Source organism: Rhamphochromis longiceps, linkage group LG6, assembly GCF_057381845.1.
Source record: "Rhamphochromis longiceps isolate RC_006_pf linkage group LG6, R_longiceps_female_GT1.1, whole genome shotgun sequence".
Lineage (NCBI taxonomy): Eukaryota > Metazoa > Chordata > Actinopteri > Cichliformes > Cichlidae > Rhamphochromis > Rhamphochromis longiceps.
Window position 1 is genome coordinate 31,917,268 of NC_140562.1, and position 19,681 is coordinate 31,936,948.

General features: G+C 39.1%; 1 protein-coding gene across 2 annotated transcripts in view; it reads right to left on the reverse strand.

Annotated features, from left to right (window-relative positions):
- The window catches only part of myh10 (myosin, heavy chain 10, non-muscle), a 63,132-nt gene that overhangs the window by 19,808 nt on the left and 23,643 nt on the right, over positions 1 to 19,681 (reverse strand). Inside the window, exons 4-17 of one of the 2 annotated variants that reach the window (XM_085410246.1) lie at positions 19,066 to 19,093; positions 14,337 to 14,439; positions 13,546 to 13,575; positions 13,334 to 13,348; positions 11,949 to 11,966; positions 9,354 to 9,446; positions 8,722 to 8,785; positions 8,338 to 8,436; positions 7,955 to 8,098; positions 5,504 to 5,599; positions 3,698 to 3,816; positions 2,757 to 2,909; positions 2,433 to 2,606; positions 1,779 to 1,952 (exon numbers count right to left, since the gene is read on the reverse strand). In XM_085410246.1, coding sequence (XP_085266372.1) covers positions 1,779 to 1,952; positions 2,433 to 2,606; positions 2,757 to 2,909; positions 3,698 to 3,816; positions 5,504 to 5,599; positions 7,955 to 8,098; positions 8,338 to 8,436; positions 8,722 to 8,785; positions 9,354 to 9,446; positions 11,949 to 11,966; positions 13,334 to 13,348; positions 13,546 to 13,575; positions 14,337 to 14,439; positions 19,066 to 19,093 — 1,310 coding nt within the window. The remainder of the gene's footprint in view (positions 1 to 1,778; positions 1,953 to 2,432; positions 2,607 to 2,756; positions 2,910 to 3,697; positions 3,817 to 5,503; positions 5,600 to 7,954; positions 8,099 to 8,337; positions 8,437 to 8,721; positions 8,786 to 9,353; positions 9,447 to 11,948; positions 11,967 to 13,333; positions 13,349 to 13,545; positions 13,576 to 14,336; positions 14,440 to 19,065; positions 19,094 to 19,681) is intronic. The other variant, XM_085410247.1, reaches the window with a different exon arrangement.

The window sequence follows — 19,681 nt, forward strand, 5'->3', positions numbered from 1 at the left end:
AAAAAACGACTTTATTTCAAAGTTTAAAATATTTGGCTGCTCAGACACTAATTCCCCACCTTTGGGATAAATAAAGTTTATTTTGTTAACTTTATCTCATTTATTTGTATCTTTCTAACAGAAAAGATTTGATCATTTCTGAATGATCATCGCTGACAGGTATACATAAATGATATGGTTAACCAAAATGTAATCTATTACATTTTTAACATTTGGAAGCCCATTAACGTATATCTATGTGTAAATTCTGTCTCAATCATTGTGAACTTCACGGTGAATTTAACTGTCACTATGACCTGTAAGGTGTTTTTTATTCTAAAAACGTACACGCCACATTCACAGTGCTTTATTTTACCAACTTAAAGAGCTATGTAGGTGCTTTCATGCACGCAGTGATAGTATCTTGCCCAAACATTTAGACTGGAGAAGCGCGGACCTCATGGGACAGGCCTCTCTACCGCCTGCAGCTTTATAAACTCTGTATCAGGATCATTTAGCACAGTTGGATGAGAATCGGACTCCAGAGCGAGAGGTGAACAGTTCAAGTTTACCTTTCATGGTACACTTTCTTACTCTTCTCTTGAGAATATTTTGTGTTTTTTTGTTGTAGTCGATAAAAGACAACTACTACTATTCTTCGGTACAGAGGTTTTTCTTCCAACACAAGCTTTTTCGTAGCTGGAAAATCCAACTTGAACATCCAAGTGACGCTCAACAAGCAATATTATTTTGTTATGTCTCCAAGGTCGGCACAACTTTTATTTCGGAGATATATTACAACCCAGACTAGACGTCAAGATGGTAATTCAACGTGAAAATGTTTGCTGGTCATTATTTATATAATAAACTCCCCATTTATTTAGGATCCATTCACTTTTAAAGACCTGTAAGTCAGAATATTTCATGCTTGAAAGCAAAAACTATAAAAATGTTAATTTCCCATCTGTGCAGTTTGAAGCTAACAAAGATGCTGTTCAATAAAGAGCAACACAACCTAACATCATGTCTGATGTTAGCAAAAAATTCTCCATTTCATAGTTTGTGCATCATCTGTCACTGCTTGAATCACATGTTCCCTAAAAACCAAACACATACAAGACTTTTCATCTTTTCTGATTGTAGAAGTGTAAAAATCAAGAAACATTTCCACACCACTCTGAGTGAGATCGTTTTTCTCTGTGCACACCTGTGTTAACAACATTTGCAGCGTTTGGCTTCGTCGTGCTACAGATTTTTCTCCACGGCAGACGTTCCTACAGCTGGAATCTTTCAGTTTTTGAAATATTGAGGCGTGAAACAACACAGTCCACACAATGATAAGCAGATGTGCTACTCTGTGGGTCTCCCTACGAGACAAATGCTGCGCTCTGTTGCGGAACACCACGGACTATCCAAACCCACTCCCTCACGATGAAATATAAATCAAGCTGTTTCAGTGTTTCCCTGAAATCCCCCCACAGGAGAAGTATGTGTCAGCGTTTTATGTGACCTCTGACAGTCAGCGACTTTTCAGGGATGAAAGAGGGATTCAGAAAAGAGGATTATGGTAAACTGAAGCATAAGTGTGATGATATCAGCTGTAGCAGCTGTGACTGTCACTCTGATTACTTTCTCACCTGTGTGGCTGAACTGAGGGATTCTTTTTAAAAGAGCTAGCTTATCATGGCCTAAAAACAAGCATCAAACATCCTGAACAGTCAGGGAGGCAGCAACAGGAACCGGCTGATTTTTATAGAGATAAAAAAAACACAAAAACCCCACAAAAAACACAAGCATACCCTGCCGGCGTAGTGGATGATGCAGAAGTCGGCCTTATCTTTGAGCTGCCGGGGCTTCTGAAACTTGGTGTGCGTGCCCTGCTCCTGGATCAGCTTGTCTACAAATGTCTTGTCTGTGGCTTTAGGGAACCAGCACTCCTCATCCAGCAGAGCCAACACGCCTGGAGGGTTCGCCTGGAGGAGTCATAACACAGGACAGGACGTTAAGACTGCAGAGAGGCTGGACAGGAATATAGCATCGACACACAAAGACAACGGATCTCATTTCGTTTTCAAAACAGAAACACGTGTCTCGCACTGCTTGAACTATGAGCCATTTTTTTCCTGGTGTGATATTCTTCATGATATCTTTATGATATCACACCAGGACAACTACGTGAATTATTACCCCCCCCCCCCCCCCCATTTTTTTGTCCAGAAAAAAAGACTACTATTCTTCTGACTTAGACTTCAAGCTTTATTTCTTTATTAGGCATTAACAGGAATAAAAAGGACATTTGTTAAATAGAATGAAGCAGTGCATGACTAAAAGGAAACATTAACTATTGTAATTTAGTTGGTAAATAAGTAAAGAAAGATTAAAGTTAAAACATTCTCCAACTTCAGTTCTAAGGAGAATGAATCTAATTGACAAAAGCTAATAATGGAACTGACCGGTCTCTCGATGAGGTCGATGCAGGGCTGCAGGTCGAGGCCGAAGTCGATGAAGCTCCACTCGATGCCCTCCCTCTGGTACTCCTCCTGCTCCAGGATGAACATGGTGTGGTTGAAGAGCTGCTGCAGCTTCTCGTTGGTGTAGTTGATGCAGAGCTGCTCAAACGAGTTCAGCTGAACGAGAAGAAGATCGACACAAGCAAGAACATCATCATCACTGGAAATAATTACCAATGACACAACCTGACAACCACTAACCACGTGGCAAATAAAAATAAATAGATAAACTTTGTCATTAAAGAACTAAAAGATTTAAATTCAGACCTGGAAGATCTCAAAACCAGCAATGTCCAGGATACCGATGAAGGAGGCACCCTGCCGTTTGGTTCGGTCCAGGGCTTTATTAATGCGATGGACAAGCCAGCGGAACAGACGCTCATACGTAGCTTTAGCCAGGGCCTCGACAGCAAAGTCCGCCTGCAGAGAGAAAGTGTGAAAAAAGAAGACCGTGACAAAACAATAAACAGAGAAAAGAGCTGAATGTGGCACGGGAACAACAACAACAACAAAAAAGACATAAGTGTGTGTGGGCTGAAACTAAATGAATTCTACAAACACACTTCTAGTTGCACTCACGTTTTCTTTCTGAGACTTTTTATCCGAAATGCTCGGATGACAGCTGGATCTGTATCAGTCTGCAGGACTACTGCACTTTAAATTTCCAATGCTTCATTTAACAAATGAATGTAGAAAAGTTCAAAATAACATTCTTTATGCTTTTATTTTTTTTTAAACTGTTTTGACTATAAGCTTTCGTTATTTTGACTTCCCTGACTTAGTGCTTTCACCAATGCCTCACAGCGAGAGAGCCCTGGGGTTGCACATAAGGAACATAAGTTACAAGTTTTACAACGTTTAGTATGCAGAAGCAGCCTGAAACTATGCTTTACAAGGGGTTAGGACAAGGACCCACACAGACTGAGGAAGCTGTTGTAACAATGATTTGGAAAAGGCCCAGGTACAGTTCATCTAACACTTTGTACACACAACCTGAAGCAGAATTTTAACCGCATGAGCTCTGGATGCCCCCTTAACTCATCTAACAAGACAGCTGTATTATGCAGCTATCTAGCAGAAAAAACGAAAATGCATTTTTTAGTTAAACAATCAATATACAGTTAATCTGTTACCAAAGATCTCAAGAACAAAAGAGGAAACACATTACATTAGTCAATAGAAAAACCCCCAAAACAAAGCAAACTGACCTGCTCTTTAGTCTGAGCTTTCTGGACGTAGTCTCTCCCCACTTTGATCCTGGGAGTCAGGATGGCTCTGGTAAACTCCATTACATTCATCCCCAGCAGATGGCAGAGCTTCTGAGCAGCTGGAGAGCAAAACAACTTCATTTACATCAGAAGAAAATCAGTCCTACAGTGGATTTCAACCTGCATGCACCAACAGTTCACGATATAAAACAGAAAGCAGAAATTACTTAATGTGTAGGAACCATTTATAGTATCAGGCTCTAGGCTCTTTGCTGTGGCTCAGGTGTTAAAAGTGGGTCATCTGCCAATCAGAAGGTCAGTGGAGTTTAACTGTGTGAATGTTAAGTAAAGTGCTTGGCTATTGATAAAAAGCACTTTATGAACGTGTGATTGGGTGAATCAGAATCATGGTAGATAACACGCTTAGTAGAAAGGTGCAACTCAGACTGTTTGCCATCTAAACGTGTTTCTTTCTGCTGTAAATTCGAGCATTTTCACCGACAGGATATCTGATCTGTGTGGATGGACTTGGGCGATTCAGGAAAACTGCAGTTTTGTTCTCTGTTGCTAATGAATGATATTGTTTTTATAGATAACCTGGTGAAACTGTATTAAAGGCTAAAAGTTTCAGGTCATTAGGATCATGACTAATGTGAGTGACTCTGCTAAGCTGTGTCACCAGCTGAACCTGTGTGTTTGTGGTGTCAGTTACTTTTACAGCCTTTTTCTCGAATTAGATGAAAAGTAATCTAGCTAGCTGTGCGGCTATCTATAATAGTATGTGACACTGTAGCACTGCTTTTTTATGTTATTTGCTAATTACTTACTTACTAATTAGCAGGCACCACCTGAGTGGATGCAACTTGCTCACCAAGCTTGAGAGCATTAGTTCATAACAGAGTACTTCATTCATCCATTCACCCAAATATGCTCCCCGCTCTCTTTCTCATGAAGTCGGCAGCCACAATTCCCAACGCAAGGCTTTCATACACAACCTATATTTCCCACAGTATTTTAATTTGTGTAACTGTGGCTCGTACCTAATAGAAATCAAACATGAAGCAGAAATTATTAAATGCGTAGAGGAAAAAAAGTTTGGTTTTCAAGAGTTACTCGAATGAGACACGGTTTTTCCCCAAAACTACTTTAGCAGCACTGTCTGAGTATTAGATCATCTAACTGATATATAAACAGAATATATAATCTGTGAAAAAACATAGGTGAGCTTTGCTGTTTTCTTTTAATGACTAATATTAAGATTTACTACAGTTTTCATGAGAAATGTTTCTGGAACAGTGTTATATTTTATGTGGCTGGAGCTTGTGGAAAAGTAGAAAAAGCAGAATCCGTTCTAGATAGCCAAAACTGACTATTTAAAAAAACACAACAAAAAAAACATCTGCTTCAGTCCTGATTTCTGCTGTTGAATTTGGAAATATCTAACTGAGTTGGATCGTTGGCATCAGACTTATCCTCTCCCCCCGTATCGCTCTGTTAAGTGCCAAATATGCAGTGCCACATGTGGAGGAACTGGAAGGCTGTGCCCCATTTCCTTCAGGAGTAAATCCTCTCAATGATGTGGTTTAATGGCAAGCTGACAAGGCGCAGGGAGCGAACAGACATAAATCACAGGCCCCTCTGAGCTGTGGATGAGGGGCACAGCGTGAGGGAGGTGCACAGTGAAGGAGAAGAGCTGAAATATATATGAGAAGAGGAAAAGCAGCAGGAGGATGAGGGTGACCTGACCCCTGAGGTTATAGAGCAGATGTGTGTGTGTGTGTGTGTACACAATTCTGGGATACTTACCGGTATTATCAGGCATAGAAGCTTGGTCACTGTTCCTCTCCTTCTTAAAGACGATGTTGCCAAACTGAAGGACTGAGGACACCACTTTCAACATGGCTACAAATATCAGAATCCAGAGAAAACAAAATTACTTGAGTATGACATCATTTTACTTCATTAACTATATTTAGAAAGTTAACAAAAAAAAGGGCAAGAAGACTCAGATAACTTACAAAACTAGTAATGAATAACACCCAAACAGCAGAAAAATGACTGTTATTCCTAAACAGTGGAATACAGGCTGAACACATCCAACACTTCACTGTTATACCAGGCAACTTACTTTCATCAATTTATTGTGCTGTCCAAATTTGAGTTAAATACAGTATCTGTTATAATATACAGCATGAATATTTTTTAACATAAAAATACCTTATTTGTCTTTTTTATATAGAATTATTACATTAATACTAACCTTAAAGTCAGTTTTTATTTGATGTGAAGGAATACGTCATTTAATCCAATAAAAGGTTTTTCCATTAGCTAAAAGTACAATACCACAGAAGGAGCCACATGTTTATTACAGTGGGGCAAAAAAGTATTTAGTCAGCCACCGATTGTGCAAGTTCCCCCACCTAAAATGATGACAGAGGTCAGTAATTTGCACCAGAGGTACACTTCAACTGTGAGAGACAGAATGTGAAAAAAAAATCCATGAATCCACATGGTAGGATTTGTAAAGAATTTATTCGTAAATCAGGGTGGAAAATAAGTATTTGGTCAATAACAAAAATACAACGCAATACTTTGTAACATAACCTTTGTTGGCAATAACAGAGGTCAAACGTTTACTATAGGTCTTTACCAGGTTTGCACACACAGTAGCTGGTATTTTGGCCCATTCCTGCATGCAGATCTTCTCGAGAGCAGTGATGTTTTGGGGCTGTCGCCGAGCAACACGGACTTTCAACTCCCGCCACAGATTTTCTATGGGGTTGAGGTCTGGAGACTGGCTAGGCCACTCCAGGACTTTCAAATGCTTCTTACGGAGCCACTCCTTTGTTGCCCGGGCGGTGTGTTTTGGATCATTGTCATGTTGGAAGACCCAGCCTCGTTTCATCTTCAAAGTTCTCACTGATGGAAGGAGGTTTTGGCTCAAAATCTCACGATACATGGCCCCATTCATTCTGTCCTTAACACGGATCAGTCGTCCTGTCCCCTTGGCAGAAAAACAGCCCCATAGCATGATGTTTCCACCCCCATGCTTCACAGTAGGTATGGTGTTCTTGGGACGCAACTCAGTATTCTTCCTCCTCCAAACACGACGAGTTGAGTTTATACCAAAAAGTTCTACTTTGGTTTCATCTGACCACATGACATTCTCCCAATCCTCTGCTGTATCATCCATGTGCTCTCTGGCAAACTTCAGACGGGCCTGGACATGCACTGGCTTCAGCAGCGGAACACGTCTGGCACTGCGGGATTTGATTCCCTGCCGTTGTAGTGTGTTACTGATGGTGACCTTTGTTACTTTGGTCCCAGCTCTCTGCAGGTCATTCACCAGGTCCCCCCCCGTGGTTCTGGGATCTTTGCTCACCGTTCTCATGATCATTTTGACCCCACGGGATGAGATCTTGCGTGGAGCCCCAGATCGAGGGAGATTATCAGTGGTCTTGTATGTCTTCCATTTTCTGATGATTGCTCCCACAGTTGATTTTTTCACACCAAGCTGCTTGCCTATTGTAGATTCACTCTTCCCAGTCTGGTGCAGGTCTACAATACTTTTCCTGGTGTCCTTCGAAAGCTCTTTGGTCTTGGCCATGGCGGAGTTTGGAGTCTGACTGTTTGAGGCTGTGGACAAGTGTCTTTTATACAGATGATGAGTTCAAACAGGTGCCATTCATACAGGTAATGAGTGGGGGACAGAAAAGCTTCTTACAAAAGACGTTACAGGTCTGTGAGAGCCAGAGATTTTCCTTGTTTGAGGTGACCAAATACTTATTTTCCACCCTAATTTATGAATAAATTCTTTACAAATCCTACCATGTGAATTCATGGATTTTTTTTTCACATTCTGTCTCTCACAGTTGAAGTGTACCTCTGGTGCAAATTACTGACCTCTGTCATCATTTTAAGTGGGGGAACTTGCACAATCGGTGGCTGACTAAATACTTTTTTGCCCCACTGTATGTTAGCAAACATGAACATTTCCAGTGGTTCTAGGCCAAAATATGTTTTCTTTCCTGATTATTTCTAAGAGAGGGGAAAATCATGTGCAGCTTAATCTGCAGTAACCCAGGTTTTAACTGTTTTAATTTGCTGAACCCTCACGTCGCAGAACTGAAGAGAGCTGCGGTTTCACTGTAACTTAAACCTTGAACCAAATTATCGCTTTACCAATCAAGCAAAGGCAAACTAACTAGTTTGAGAGTTTTAATGCATGTTTATTTTATTGGGTTATTAAAAATATACCCAGAATCTCCTCATGGCCAAAGCTCATGATGTGCATGGCCTCCATGGTCTCATGGAAGTTGTCTTTGTCCTGCTGGCCTGGGATTGGGATGTTACCATTGGACAGGAAGCGGTAGTTGTTGAATCCTTCCAAAAGCAGGTCCGCTGTGGTCACAAGACAGGAAAACAAAACAAATTTTACCCCCAAAATGATTCACATGGACTTCACACAAAATTAGGCCATGACAGAGCTACTGATAACATTAGGAACAATAAGGCGTAATAAGGTGTCTAATTTTAATGCTGTATGTACTGTAAAATAGCATAAACTATGGTTGCGTTACACAAAAATACAATCCAAAAACAAGCCATGGTTTAGAGTTATTGAAACTCGGACTGCTCACATTTGAGGTGCTCCCCGGCTCCAGCCAGCAGCTGATAAAAAACGTGGAAGGTACGCTCATCTTTGGCTTGACGAATAGCTCTGGATTTTTCCAGTAAGTCTGGCACAGAAAGTCAAGAAAACCAGATCTGTTTGGTGGGTCAGCATGCCACATATCAGGCTTTGGGATTATCTGGTGTCCAAGGTTGACAAAAGGAGTCGCTGAGATAAATAAACACATGCTAAACTAAATGAATATGTATAGCACATGAAAAAGTTAAACATTTTATACAGTTCTTTTTCTATGGTCCAGGCTGAGATCACAGAACAAAAGTATTCTTGCTTCCAAAAAAACTGAATTTAAAATTCCCCATTACATGAATACTTCTGTTTTAAAACAGGATACAGGTTTCAATGTTGGCCCCAACGATGTATCCAGTGACATCGAAGTTGATCCGGATGAATTTCCCCTGTCGAGATTAATACAAGATAACTTTCAGGAAGTGCACAAAACAACACGAGTGGCATTCAATCGATTACATAATGGCTCTTTTATAACGCACAGTGAGGCTGTGAGAATCTGCACTGATGGTAGCAGAATAATGTACCAGGACTCAGCGTGAATCCTTCAAAAGCATGAGTAATGCTTAGACTGAGAGGCTGATTATTACATTTTATCCAGTAGAAAGCAATGCAGGCCGTCATTGATATTTCTCTAATAATATATAATTATATTTTAATTATAGAAAAAAAAAACAATTTGAGAAAATAATCTGCTATAGAAACACATGAGACAACTGATCCTTTTTGTCTATAACTGAATAAGAGCTGCCTTAAGTCCCAGCAGGTCCGGTATAACAAAGGTCTCCTAAACGATTAGCAGGCAACAGTATCCAGATAAATGGCCTTGTCTTGTAAATTACCGTTACAAGACATAAACACATTTGCTAAAACTCATCTAGGTGCCAACGCAGGATCAGTAAAAGTGGTCCTGAGGCGGAAAAAAATCAGTTTAGCTGATCATTTTTCTGTACTTACAAAACGTGACGAGTTGTCGTTCTTCACAGTCTTTGCATTCCCAAAAGATTCAAGGATGGGATTGGCTTGTAAAAGCTGCCGTTCCAGTTCACCCTATCATAAAAAAGGAATCTTTTGTCACCACATCAAGGTCAACACACAAAACGTATAAACTTATGAGAAGTTTTCCACTGACGATGAAAAGTCAAACATAGACATGCAGACAAAGGCAGAAGATGTCCGAAGACTTGGTTTATACAGAAAAACGTCACGTTACCGCCATAGAGTTAAACTGAACAAACAAAAGCCACAGAAAAGATGACAAGTGTCACGGTTGGACAAAAGAAACATGTCTACAGATGATTATTCGTGTGTCTGGTAATTTGTAATTTCTTTGCCTCTTAGACTTTAAAAAGAATAAAAGTAATGTAGTGGTGGGTTAAAAATAAAAGAAATGAAAGAAAATTAAAGTGAATCAAGTAAAAAAATTGTTATCATTTTGAATTAAAAGGTTTTTTAATTGTATTTATTTTGTTGTCCGCACTAAATGAGCCCGGTGACACGGAGCCATACAAGTTTCCAAAAGTTTCAAACTGCAGGTGAATTTAGGTCACATTTCATCCCTTTTTATCACAAAGACACAATGTGACCACCACATGAAAACATAAAATCATACGTGACAGAAAGTCTAAATCACTTTTTCCATTTAGTAATTTTTATGGCTTTCATACCAGTTCTCAGTCAATAAACCAGCTCTAATGTTTTAGATTAAATATTCTTTGATTGGTTAAAAAGTTCTAATTAAACAGTTTTTCTGGTTTATTACTCTATAAATGCACATTTTTGAAGTTCTGGATGAAAGCACCAGCTTAAACATCAGCTGTGATATTTTATAGATTAAACAATGATTTAAATAATACAGTCTTAATGAAGCTACTTTCAAATACTTCCACCTTTAAAGTCCTTTTATTTTGTCGCATTTAAAACCTTTAATAGTTTAAAACAAACAACAGAGTCTCTGCTGACATGTGGTATGCAGCCTAACCACTTTGTTATGAGGTCACACTCAGGCTTTTGGACTTTTTGCACAGCCTTAGGCAGATAAAAAGTAAGTTTGAACTTCAAATAATGGAACTGAAGATGACTGATGTGTCTGTAGCTTTCGAAAGAGACGTTTTATCTTTTTGCTTTGACGAAAGCCAGAAAGCCATTTTATCAAATCAGGAAGAATGTGTCCACAACACACAGCAGACACGGTTTGCTTCTTTTTTGTCAAGCTGGACACTTCAGGAAGCTGAATAAATAAATAAGTGACTTATGCAGATGTTTAGACAGGTGTTTCCACTGTGTTTCCATCCAAACCATATTGTTGGCTTTGTCGTGTCTAAAGGAGCCAAAGACAGTTTCTTCTGCAACGTTATTTCTCTTCTTGTGGCTCAGAGGAATATTTTCCCATTACGACAGAAATAGCTGCGTGCGCTGAAGGTTTGAGTGTGTCTGAGGCCATTTTCCACTGAAGAGAATTGAGGAATCAGCACTGCGCTCAGAATGTGAGACATGTAATGTGATCTTTGGCCTAAGAGTTAAATGTGCTGCTTTTAATAGAGTTTTTGAGCAGCTGGAATGAAGCAGGGCTGAACTGGATAAACCTGGTCTCTGTCCATCAGCTGCGTTGCAGCCCACAGACGGCACAGGGTTCAAACCGAAAGCCTTTGTTTCTATATAAACACAAGCGTGTGGTGCAACTTAGTAGATAAAATTGTTCACTGGCAGCCTTTACATCTGTGTGGTCTGCACACACAAACAAAGAGCAGATTACAAACATCAGTGGGGGTCCAGCAGCAGCATTATGAGCTGACCCACATTCCTGTTGTAAAGTGAGCACATGTGATATCTGACAGCCAACGGAGCTGGCTCCTCCACTTTAAATGACCATTTACTGCATAATTTTGATAAAATGAGTCACCCATAATCAGCCAGCACTCAAAAAATAAGAGATCTTTTTTAAAAATAAAAAAAGTTCACTGTGTGTGCTTTGGCTCAGTACTTTGGAGATTTAGTGGACTCAGAAAGGATCAGTCGCAACTGTCCCAGTAAATCTTCCGGGGCAGAGGCCAGTTGTGGCTATGTTTCCACAGCTCAGCATCTGCTTTGGAGGTCACAGGGCCAGACAAATATTGCAAGTTCCTGTTCTCACCAACAACGAGAACACCGTACATGTGGGGAACTTATTTGGACCAGATTCTTAGGCTGAAAAGAGGTCAGAAGAGGTTCTGTGCTAGCCGCTAGTTCAGTGATAAGATGAGATGACTTGAAAGCCAGTGAACCACTTCAAATGTCCTCACAGTGTCAGCACTGTAAATGTTGCATGTGTGTTACAATAAGCAGAAGCTGCTAAATTAGTAAGAACAAAACAGTTGAGCTCATGCAATGCGAAGGTTAAAAGTATCCAAATATAGCAGCTCAGTGAAGGTTTAATGGAAAGCATCTACTGCACAGCCTCAGGGAATATTTAGTTAGTAGTGGGTTTATCTAGCCAGTGGAAACAGAGTGGGAAAAGCACCCCTTTTATTTTGTAAGTGAGGTAAAATAGGTGAGAAACTACATACTACTCACATAAAACAGGGGTCCACTCTGTAGGATATGGGGAAATTCAGTAGTTATATTAATGATATTTATTTAAAAAAAATAACACATTTTATTAATGTTATAGGCACATCTATGCACAACCTACTGCAGTCTATGGATGAAAGCTGCAGCACAGATCATGATAGCTTATCCTGGCTCTCGAGACCCAGAGTACTGCTGATGTTCAAAAGATTTAATTTAAGTAAATTTATGACCATCTGACCCCCTCAGAACCAGCTGATTACTGTATTATGATAGCAAGAAGCCATTCACAAATGTACCTTTATCCTAGGAGTAGTGTCTGAGTTTTAGCCAAGTATTATATTTAGTATATGATATTTATATGAATCCAGTGAGTCGTATTTAAAAGATTTTTAAAAAACGCACTGAAGGCTCCACAATTGCGAATGTTACATTTGACTATATTAGAAAATCGTTTTGACAACGAAGGAAGAAGACAAACTTGGTATCAAAATGTAGATAAAAAAGGAGGCTCGTGTTTATAAGTTATAACCTGTTTATAACATATTCTGAAAGTTTACCCAAAATGCACTTAATGATCTTCTCTACACTGAATATAAGAAAAGCAAATAAAAGAACCAGAGCTCGTTTCTGTCGCTCCATGTCAAAGATATTAAACTGGTGCAGATTTGGCTGTAGATGAAATCGTGCTGAACAAAACAAAAACACTTAAGCTTTCGACTGTCCCACTTGGTGTGGTGGTAAAATTGATGTGGGTTCAGTTTAATTTACCTTAACTATGTTTTTTGTTCTTTTATTAGCCCTGAAAACGTCATCTCCTTTACCCATAAATTTAGGAGAGCTAAAAAGTGCTGGGATAAATACACAATACACACACAGCACACAATAACTAAGTAAATCAGCTGATTCTGAGCGGCTCAGATGAGAACATTTTTCCTGGTTAATTTTACATGGAATGACGCAGCTGTGACCTGAACGTCTGGTATTTTGGAACAAAGTCACAAAAGACACGAGGACATGAACAATCTGCAGGCTGTCTGGGTCATGATGACCAGGTCAGAGAATCAAGTAATTTTGGTAAATGTGCTAATCATAAGCTCTTATGGTGACATCCTTTAAAAATGAAGAAGGTCTCCAGCTCTTTCTTAAAAAAGCAGACACAGACATATATTTTTTAACTATGTAAACATATGAATACAACTGAAATACAATGTTTAAATATGACAAGATGACATTCAAGGCTTATTATTTGGCTACAACAACAAATAAACACCACATACACGTGACAATGTTTCAACCAGTGTCAATCACAGTAAAACAAAGCACAAAAAAAACAAACAAACACATTTAAAGAAGTCTGAATGATCATGCCACTTTTAAAGTTTACTTACAACTGCATTTTGTGCCTGACAGAGAGAGACAAAATATCTGCTAAATAAGATATCTTCAGTGTTAACACCAGGCAGCTTACATAAGTGTGAAAAGTAAAAATCGCTGACACCATTGGATGAACTCAGATATTTTATTAGATTAGTGAATACTGTCTTAAAGGTTAGTGTGGCATGCATGTGAACATGGAGTGTAAGAAAGCATAAAAACTTGCCTGTAGTTTCACTGGTTTGGGTGATTCTGGCTGTTTGTTACAGATAAACAAATGTAAACTGTTAGACTGTGTGCACAAAAGCTTTACAATCACAAGCACCTCAACAACAACCCCACTTTTTAAAAAACATCTTTACCTCAATCACAGCATTTTTCTAGCACTGTATTAGTAGGATAGCAGTGGAATGACCCCTCCCTCCCCCTTGTAGGTTAATTAAAAAAAAAAAAAATCAAAATCCACTTTATGAGCAGAATCTAAAAAAGGGGTTTCAAACATGCACCAATGTGATCCATTCGGCACACTAGATGGCTTTATATGAAAACTGCACTAAAGGACTTTTGCTGCGATTCCAGGAGAAAAAATGTGTCAAAACCTAAAAGCATTTCTGGATCTTAATAAGTTGCTTGAACCAAAAAAGTTGCAAAAAAGTTGCAAAACTACATGTGAAATTTTTGCACCTTCCAACTGCCATCTGTATAATCTTCAGTGGTTAACAAATTACTGATGTAAGGTTTATGCCACAGCTTCTCTAAATGAACACTACTGGTAACAACCAAAATCATCTGTTATGTTAATCCACCTGTTTGTGCAAGCTCTCAGAGAGGTCTAGTGTGCCGGCTCAAATTTGGGTGTAAAAATGTGAACTCAGTTTGTCATTTGCCCAATAAAAAAGAGAATAACTTTTTGAGATGAGTTTGATACCCCTGATTTAAAGTTGTATTTCATTTAATTAAGGACTAAAAAGAAGCATGAGAAGAATTACAAAATTGGTGAGACTTGTTAATACTCACGGGAATGTTGTGATCTTTTCTTCCTTTGTGCGAGGAGGCAACATGTGCCAGGTACTGAATGACCTTTTTTGTGTTTTCTGTCTTACCGGCTCCCGACTCACCTCTGCAAAGCAAAGCAACAAGACGATACAAATAAAAGAGTAACCAGAAAAACTAAAACTGTCACGGTGCGGTCATTTGATGATTATAAAAGACAAAAGGCAACCAAATGTTTGCTTTGTGAGGACAAACAAAGCAAGACAGCTGAACTCTGGCTTGCTTTGTCTGCTTCTTCTTTTAAATAACTGTTAGATGTACTTTTACATTGTAGGCTTTCTTATAGATCTTTTGCTACCTAAAATCGGGTCAAGGCCACATGCTTTCTTTCTTTTTAAATAACTTAAAATACATATTTTACTTGCATAGGGTTAGCGTTAGGGTTAGGGGCACTTATCAGGGTCACTGAAGATTTAGACCTCAGAGGGTTAATACTTAGTCTACCATGAACTCTCCATGAACTCACTGAAATGTAAATTGACATGGGAATTGTTAATATTGTTGTATTTAAGGGTCAGTGGATCTGGACAAGGCATTTGACCACATTCCTCAGGGTGTCTGTGTGGCGCGCTTCGGTATCATGTTTCAGGCCCTCAAACCATTCGGTCCCTTCTGCAATCATAGCGAGAGCTTGGTTCACATTACCAGCGATATATCTGACTTGTTGGGTTGGGTGCTGGACTCCGCTAGAGCTGCTACAGATTCTGTTTGTATTTTCATAACATCATCTGCTTTTTGCACATAATTGGAGCAGCAACAGTTTGGGTTAGCAACAGCAGTGATGCCAAAGCCGACCTGAGTGTTAATGCGAAGATGCCATTTTACTGTTTAATCTATGTGCACGGCCTTATCTATACCCAGGAGCTCTAGGTAATCACCAAAAGAATAAGAAATGAGCTTCCTGTCTGGGCTCTGTCTTAGAGATTGGGTGAGGAACTCGGTCAGTTGGGAGGGGATAAGAGTGCTCCACATCAAAAGGAGCCATTTGAGGTGGTTCAAGTATTTGATTAAGATGCCTTCTGGGTGCCTCCTAGGTGAGGTGTGTCAGGCATGTCTAACTGGGAGGAGAGACACACCAGAGGAACTGGAGGAGGTGGCTGGGGGAGGGAGGACTGGGCATCTCTCCTGCTCTCACAATCCAGATAAGAAGCAGAAAATAGATGATTGCTCAATACTTTTAGAATTTATGCTAACAGTTTGAAATTTTGGTTTCTATTCTTTTTTTTAAAAATTGTTTTAATTAGTTTTGTCTGGATATTGTGTGTTTGTAAAACTTTTGATAAGCGCTACAAAAATAAAAATTGTGCACTTTAGACCGTTTTGTGCACAGCTGAGTGTTCGTGGTTAATAGGTTAGACAAGAACTCTTTTTCACTACAACAGCACAAATATAATCTCGGACTAAACTAAACACTGCTACATAAGTACTCCTGTTTATCTTTAAACTATGTTTTTAAGCATCAGTCCACTTCAGCAGCTGTGGTTGCTGGCAGGCCTTTCACTGCTCTATCACACAGCTACCATGGAACGAGGGGAAAAAAAGAAAGAAAAAAAGCTGCTGCAAAAACTTTGGGGAGCAGTTTAGATTTAGAGCATACCTGAGGTTTTACAGTAAGTGCAAATCTGCAAAAACCAAGTATGCACAAAACTATAGTTTTCCTTTCAGACATGGCGAGCGCGATGTGGCTGGGAGATGGGGAGAGAGCAGTGGGTAAGTCTTGTCAGTCTTGTTAGGTACTGTGAACCAGAGGTGGGACCAAGTCATTGTTTTGCAAGTCTCAAGTAAGTCTCAAGTCTTTATCCTCAAGTCTCAAGTCAAGTCTCAAGTAATGTCAGGCAAGTCAGAGTCGAGTCTCAAGTCACTGGTGTAAAAGTCCGAGTCAAGTCACAAGTCTGAAACTTTGAATTTCAAGTCCTTTCGAGTCTTTAAAAAAAACAAAACGAAAAAATAATGTTGCAGTTATGCTAAATGTAAATATTAGACCATGTAATTTTAAAATCTGTGTTTTTCTCAACACATGACAAAATAGTGAACTTAGAAAATATACACAAATTGTGAAATTGCACCTCTTTAAAATGCAGCTCAATTAAACTTAGCTCCAAGAATAATTTTCACCGACAGTTCTGAGATAAGCTGCATGTTATTCTTGGATGCGGTTGTAGGACCGGCTTTAAAATCGCATGACAAAAATATCATACACATTAAAAAAACTGTATCACCAACGTAGCCTGGACAACATTTGCTAGTTAGATGAAGTCAGCTATCTCATCTTAGCATATTTATATGCATATTTATAATTATACGGTTCTTGGAGTGAGTGCACACACTCATGAAGTTTAGTAACTTCAGGTCACTGCAACAAGCCCAGGTACAGTTTACCGACGGATGGGTGCAGGACCTTGAAATGCACCGTGTAGAAAGTAAAGACCATCGTACCTATCATAAGTTTACCAGTCTCACAAATCGTCATCATAAATACACATTCCTTAACCGTTTATTAATAGGACCTTTGAGCTCAACGGTAATTAATTAGTAGTGGAAATAATTTCTGGTACCCATCACAGAAATGTAGCAGTGACAATAATATTGTATGCTGTAATCGTACTGGGCAATTAGTGATACAAAAACCCTGTTTTATCCTGTGAATAAAAGTATATGTTTTTGTCAATGTACCATAATAACAGAAGCGAAACGCAATATTGTGTCAGGACAATTCACTATTTATGCACAATAAATAAAGGAGCATAGCGCGACCATTTCTGTTCAGCGCCAGACTTGCTTGTAACCTATATCACTAATTATGTTATGAAAATGACGTATTAACTACTAAAAAACACTGACCTTCGTGTAAATGCTTGGAGCAGACTAACCTGTGAGCTGGAGTGTTCTGGGACGTTATATTTGATCTTTGAATGGCTGCAATCCAGGCCATCCGTCGCATCTTTGTTACTTCGGAAACATGGCTTGAACAATTTCTCTTCAACGACGTAATCCGATAACAACTGATCTCTTTACCCGTCGGCTTCCCGTGGCTGTCATGCGACTGGCTATTGCAGTTAATAATACAACAGCTTCTTGACATTTTTGTGTTTCTTTTTATTGCTGTATAACTGATTTTAATTGAAAGCCTGCGTGCGCTAGTACCGCTTGCCACGAGTTCCCAGAATCCTTTGCGGTTCTACCCGTGAATGACGTCACATTTTCAATCTCTATATAATATGCATGTTAAATTTTATATTTGGGGTAAAATATCAAGTCTTTTCAAGTAAACCGGTTCAAGTCCAATTCAAGTCCCAAGTCATTGGTGTAAAAGTCCAAGTCAAGTCACAAATCTGAGAACATTTTTTCAAGTCAAGTCTAAAGTCATAAAATTAATGACTCGAGTCTGACTCGAGTCCAAGTCATGTGACTCGAGTCCACACCTCTGCTGTGAACAGACAGTAATCGTGGGGAGATTGCGTCAGTGTGCTTGTTGTTGGCCTTGGACCGCTGGGTGTGATATTTCTCAGCTCCTCCACAATAAAAACCCCCACTGCTGACCTAACAGTAGCTTATGAGATTTTCATGTTTTTTATTATGCATACAAGTGTCAAAACCTTTACCACTGTCCACAATTTGCGGCACATTTTAATGTCTGTCTCCAAGCAAACTCCAAAAAATAAAAATCATTGTTGAATTGCACAAATATACAAAATGCCTTTCATTAAAACTTGAGGTAGATCAACTGTCTTTGACTTCATTGAGGGGAGTCAGTTAGATGGATGATTATTTTCAGGAATGTGCTGATATAACACCGACTATATCGTTGTTTCAGGTTATTCTTTGGCAGCAGACGGTTGCCCTCCATAATCCCAGTACAGCCAGATGTTTCCTTCTGTTAAGAGGAAGCTTTTTTCTCCACACTGTTGCCCGTTTATAGTCTGTGGATCACACAGTTATTCCCTGCATTACTTTCGATTCTTTATCTTATAAAGTAAAGAGCAAAAGTAAAATTATTGTACATAAAAAATGAACTGATTGACAGGGTGGCAACTTCAGACTTGGCTTATCTTTTATAGAATTGCTCTCTTCACTAACGCAAAATGTAGAAAATAGTAAGTTGCGCAGCAGCTGAATGAACAATTATGACACCAAACCATGCGAGGTGTGTAATTTGTTGATACTGTATTGGAATTAAGGTTGCAGAGAGCCTTTGTAAATTACAGTTCTTTTAGTTCAGTTCAGTTTTGTAAACCCTTGTTGCGTGGCTTATATCTTGATACCTTCTCTGGCATTTTCTTTGGCTTCATTCCTGTCATCAGCAGGCACTTGTCAGTGAAATGACGCCAGAGGACTGTGAAGCAGAAATGTCAGGCATTTCTCAGACCCACACTTCTTTTAAAGCAAGCTTCTCAGTGACACTGAGCAGGCTATTGCTTCTTGTGAGAAACGTAAAAAGTGTCCAGACCCTGAAGCAACTCACTCACTTTTACTGCCCTTTTCAACTCATGTAATTGCAAGTAAATGCATTATTGTCCGTTTCATTTAATTCAGGCAAAAGAAGCAACAGAGAAATACACTGCAAGACAGTTTCCATGTCTCCTAATGGAAAGGAGACATTAATTTAGTCCAGGTGGTTCAGTTTGCCTTGCAGAAGAATGTGTCGTGTTGAAATAAGACCAGCCAAATGGTCTTAAATGGTCTGTTTACTCACGTGCAGAGAATGGACTGGTCCTCTCGATCTGTGGAGACAAAGGGGGAAAAAGGGGGACATGACACATAAATGAATGCTAGGTAAAATATTATGAAAATATCATGAAATCATTTATTGCATAGTATTTATTATTATTATCATTAAATATACAATATATTTCACTCTGAGACAGACATGAGTTTCCAAAATTCAAAGTCCTCACAAACTGTCTGTTGACCACATTTAAACAATAAAAATAGATGAATGTGAAATTTTAGGGAGTTGGAAGCAGACTACCTACCAGGTGAACCCAACAGCAAACTTGTAACTGCGTTATTTTATAAAACTGTGCCAGCTGAAAATCATAAAAATCACAAGTCTAACACAAGAGCTGAAACTGACATTTCAACCAGGCAACCCTCACTGAGTTTAAATGTCTCCTTTTCAACTGTGTCCCAGTAACCACAGGTTATAAAGACGTTCAGACAAACCATATTATAATGAAATAGTGTATATGGTTAGAAAAACTACTTGTCATATTTATACTCAAATCTCAATTAAGGTGCTATTTATGAGCAAAGTGACCAGAAAAAGCAGGGCCTGTTGGGACTGACTGCATAAAGCCCCATTACACAAA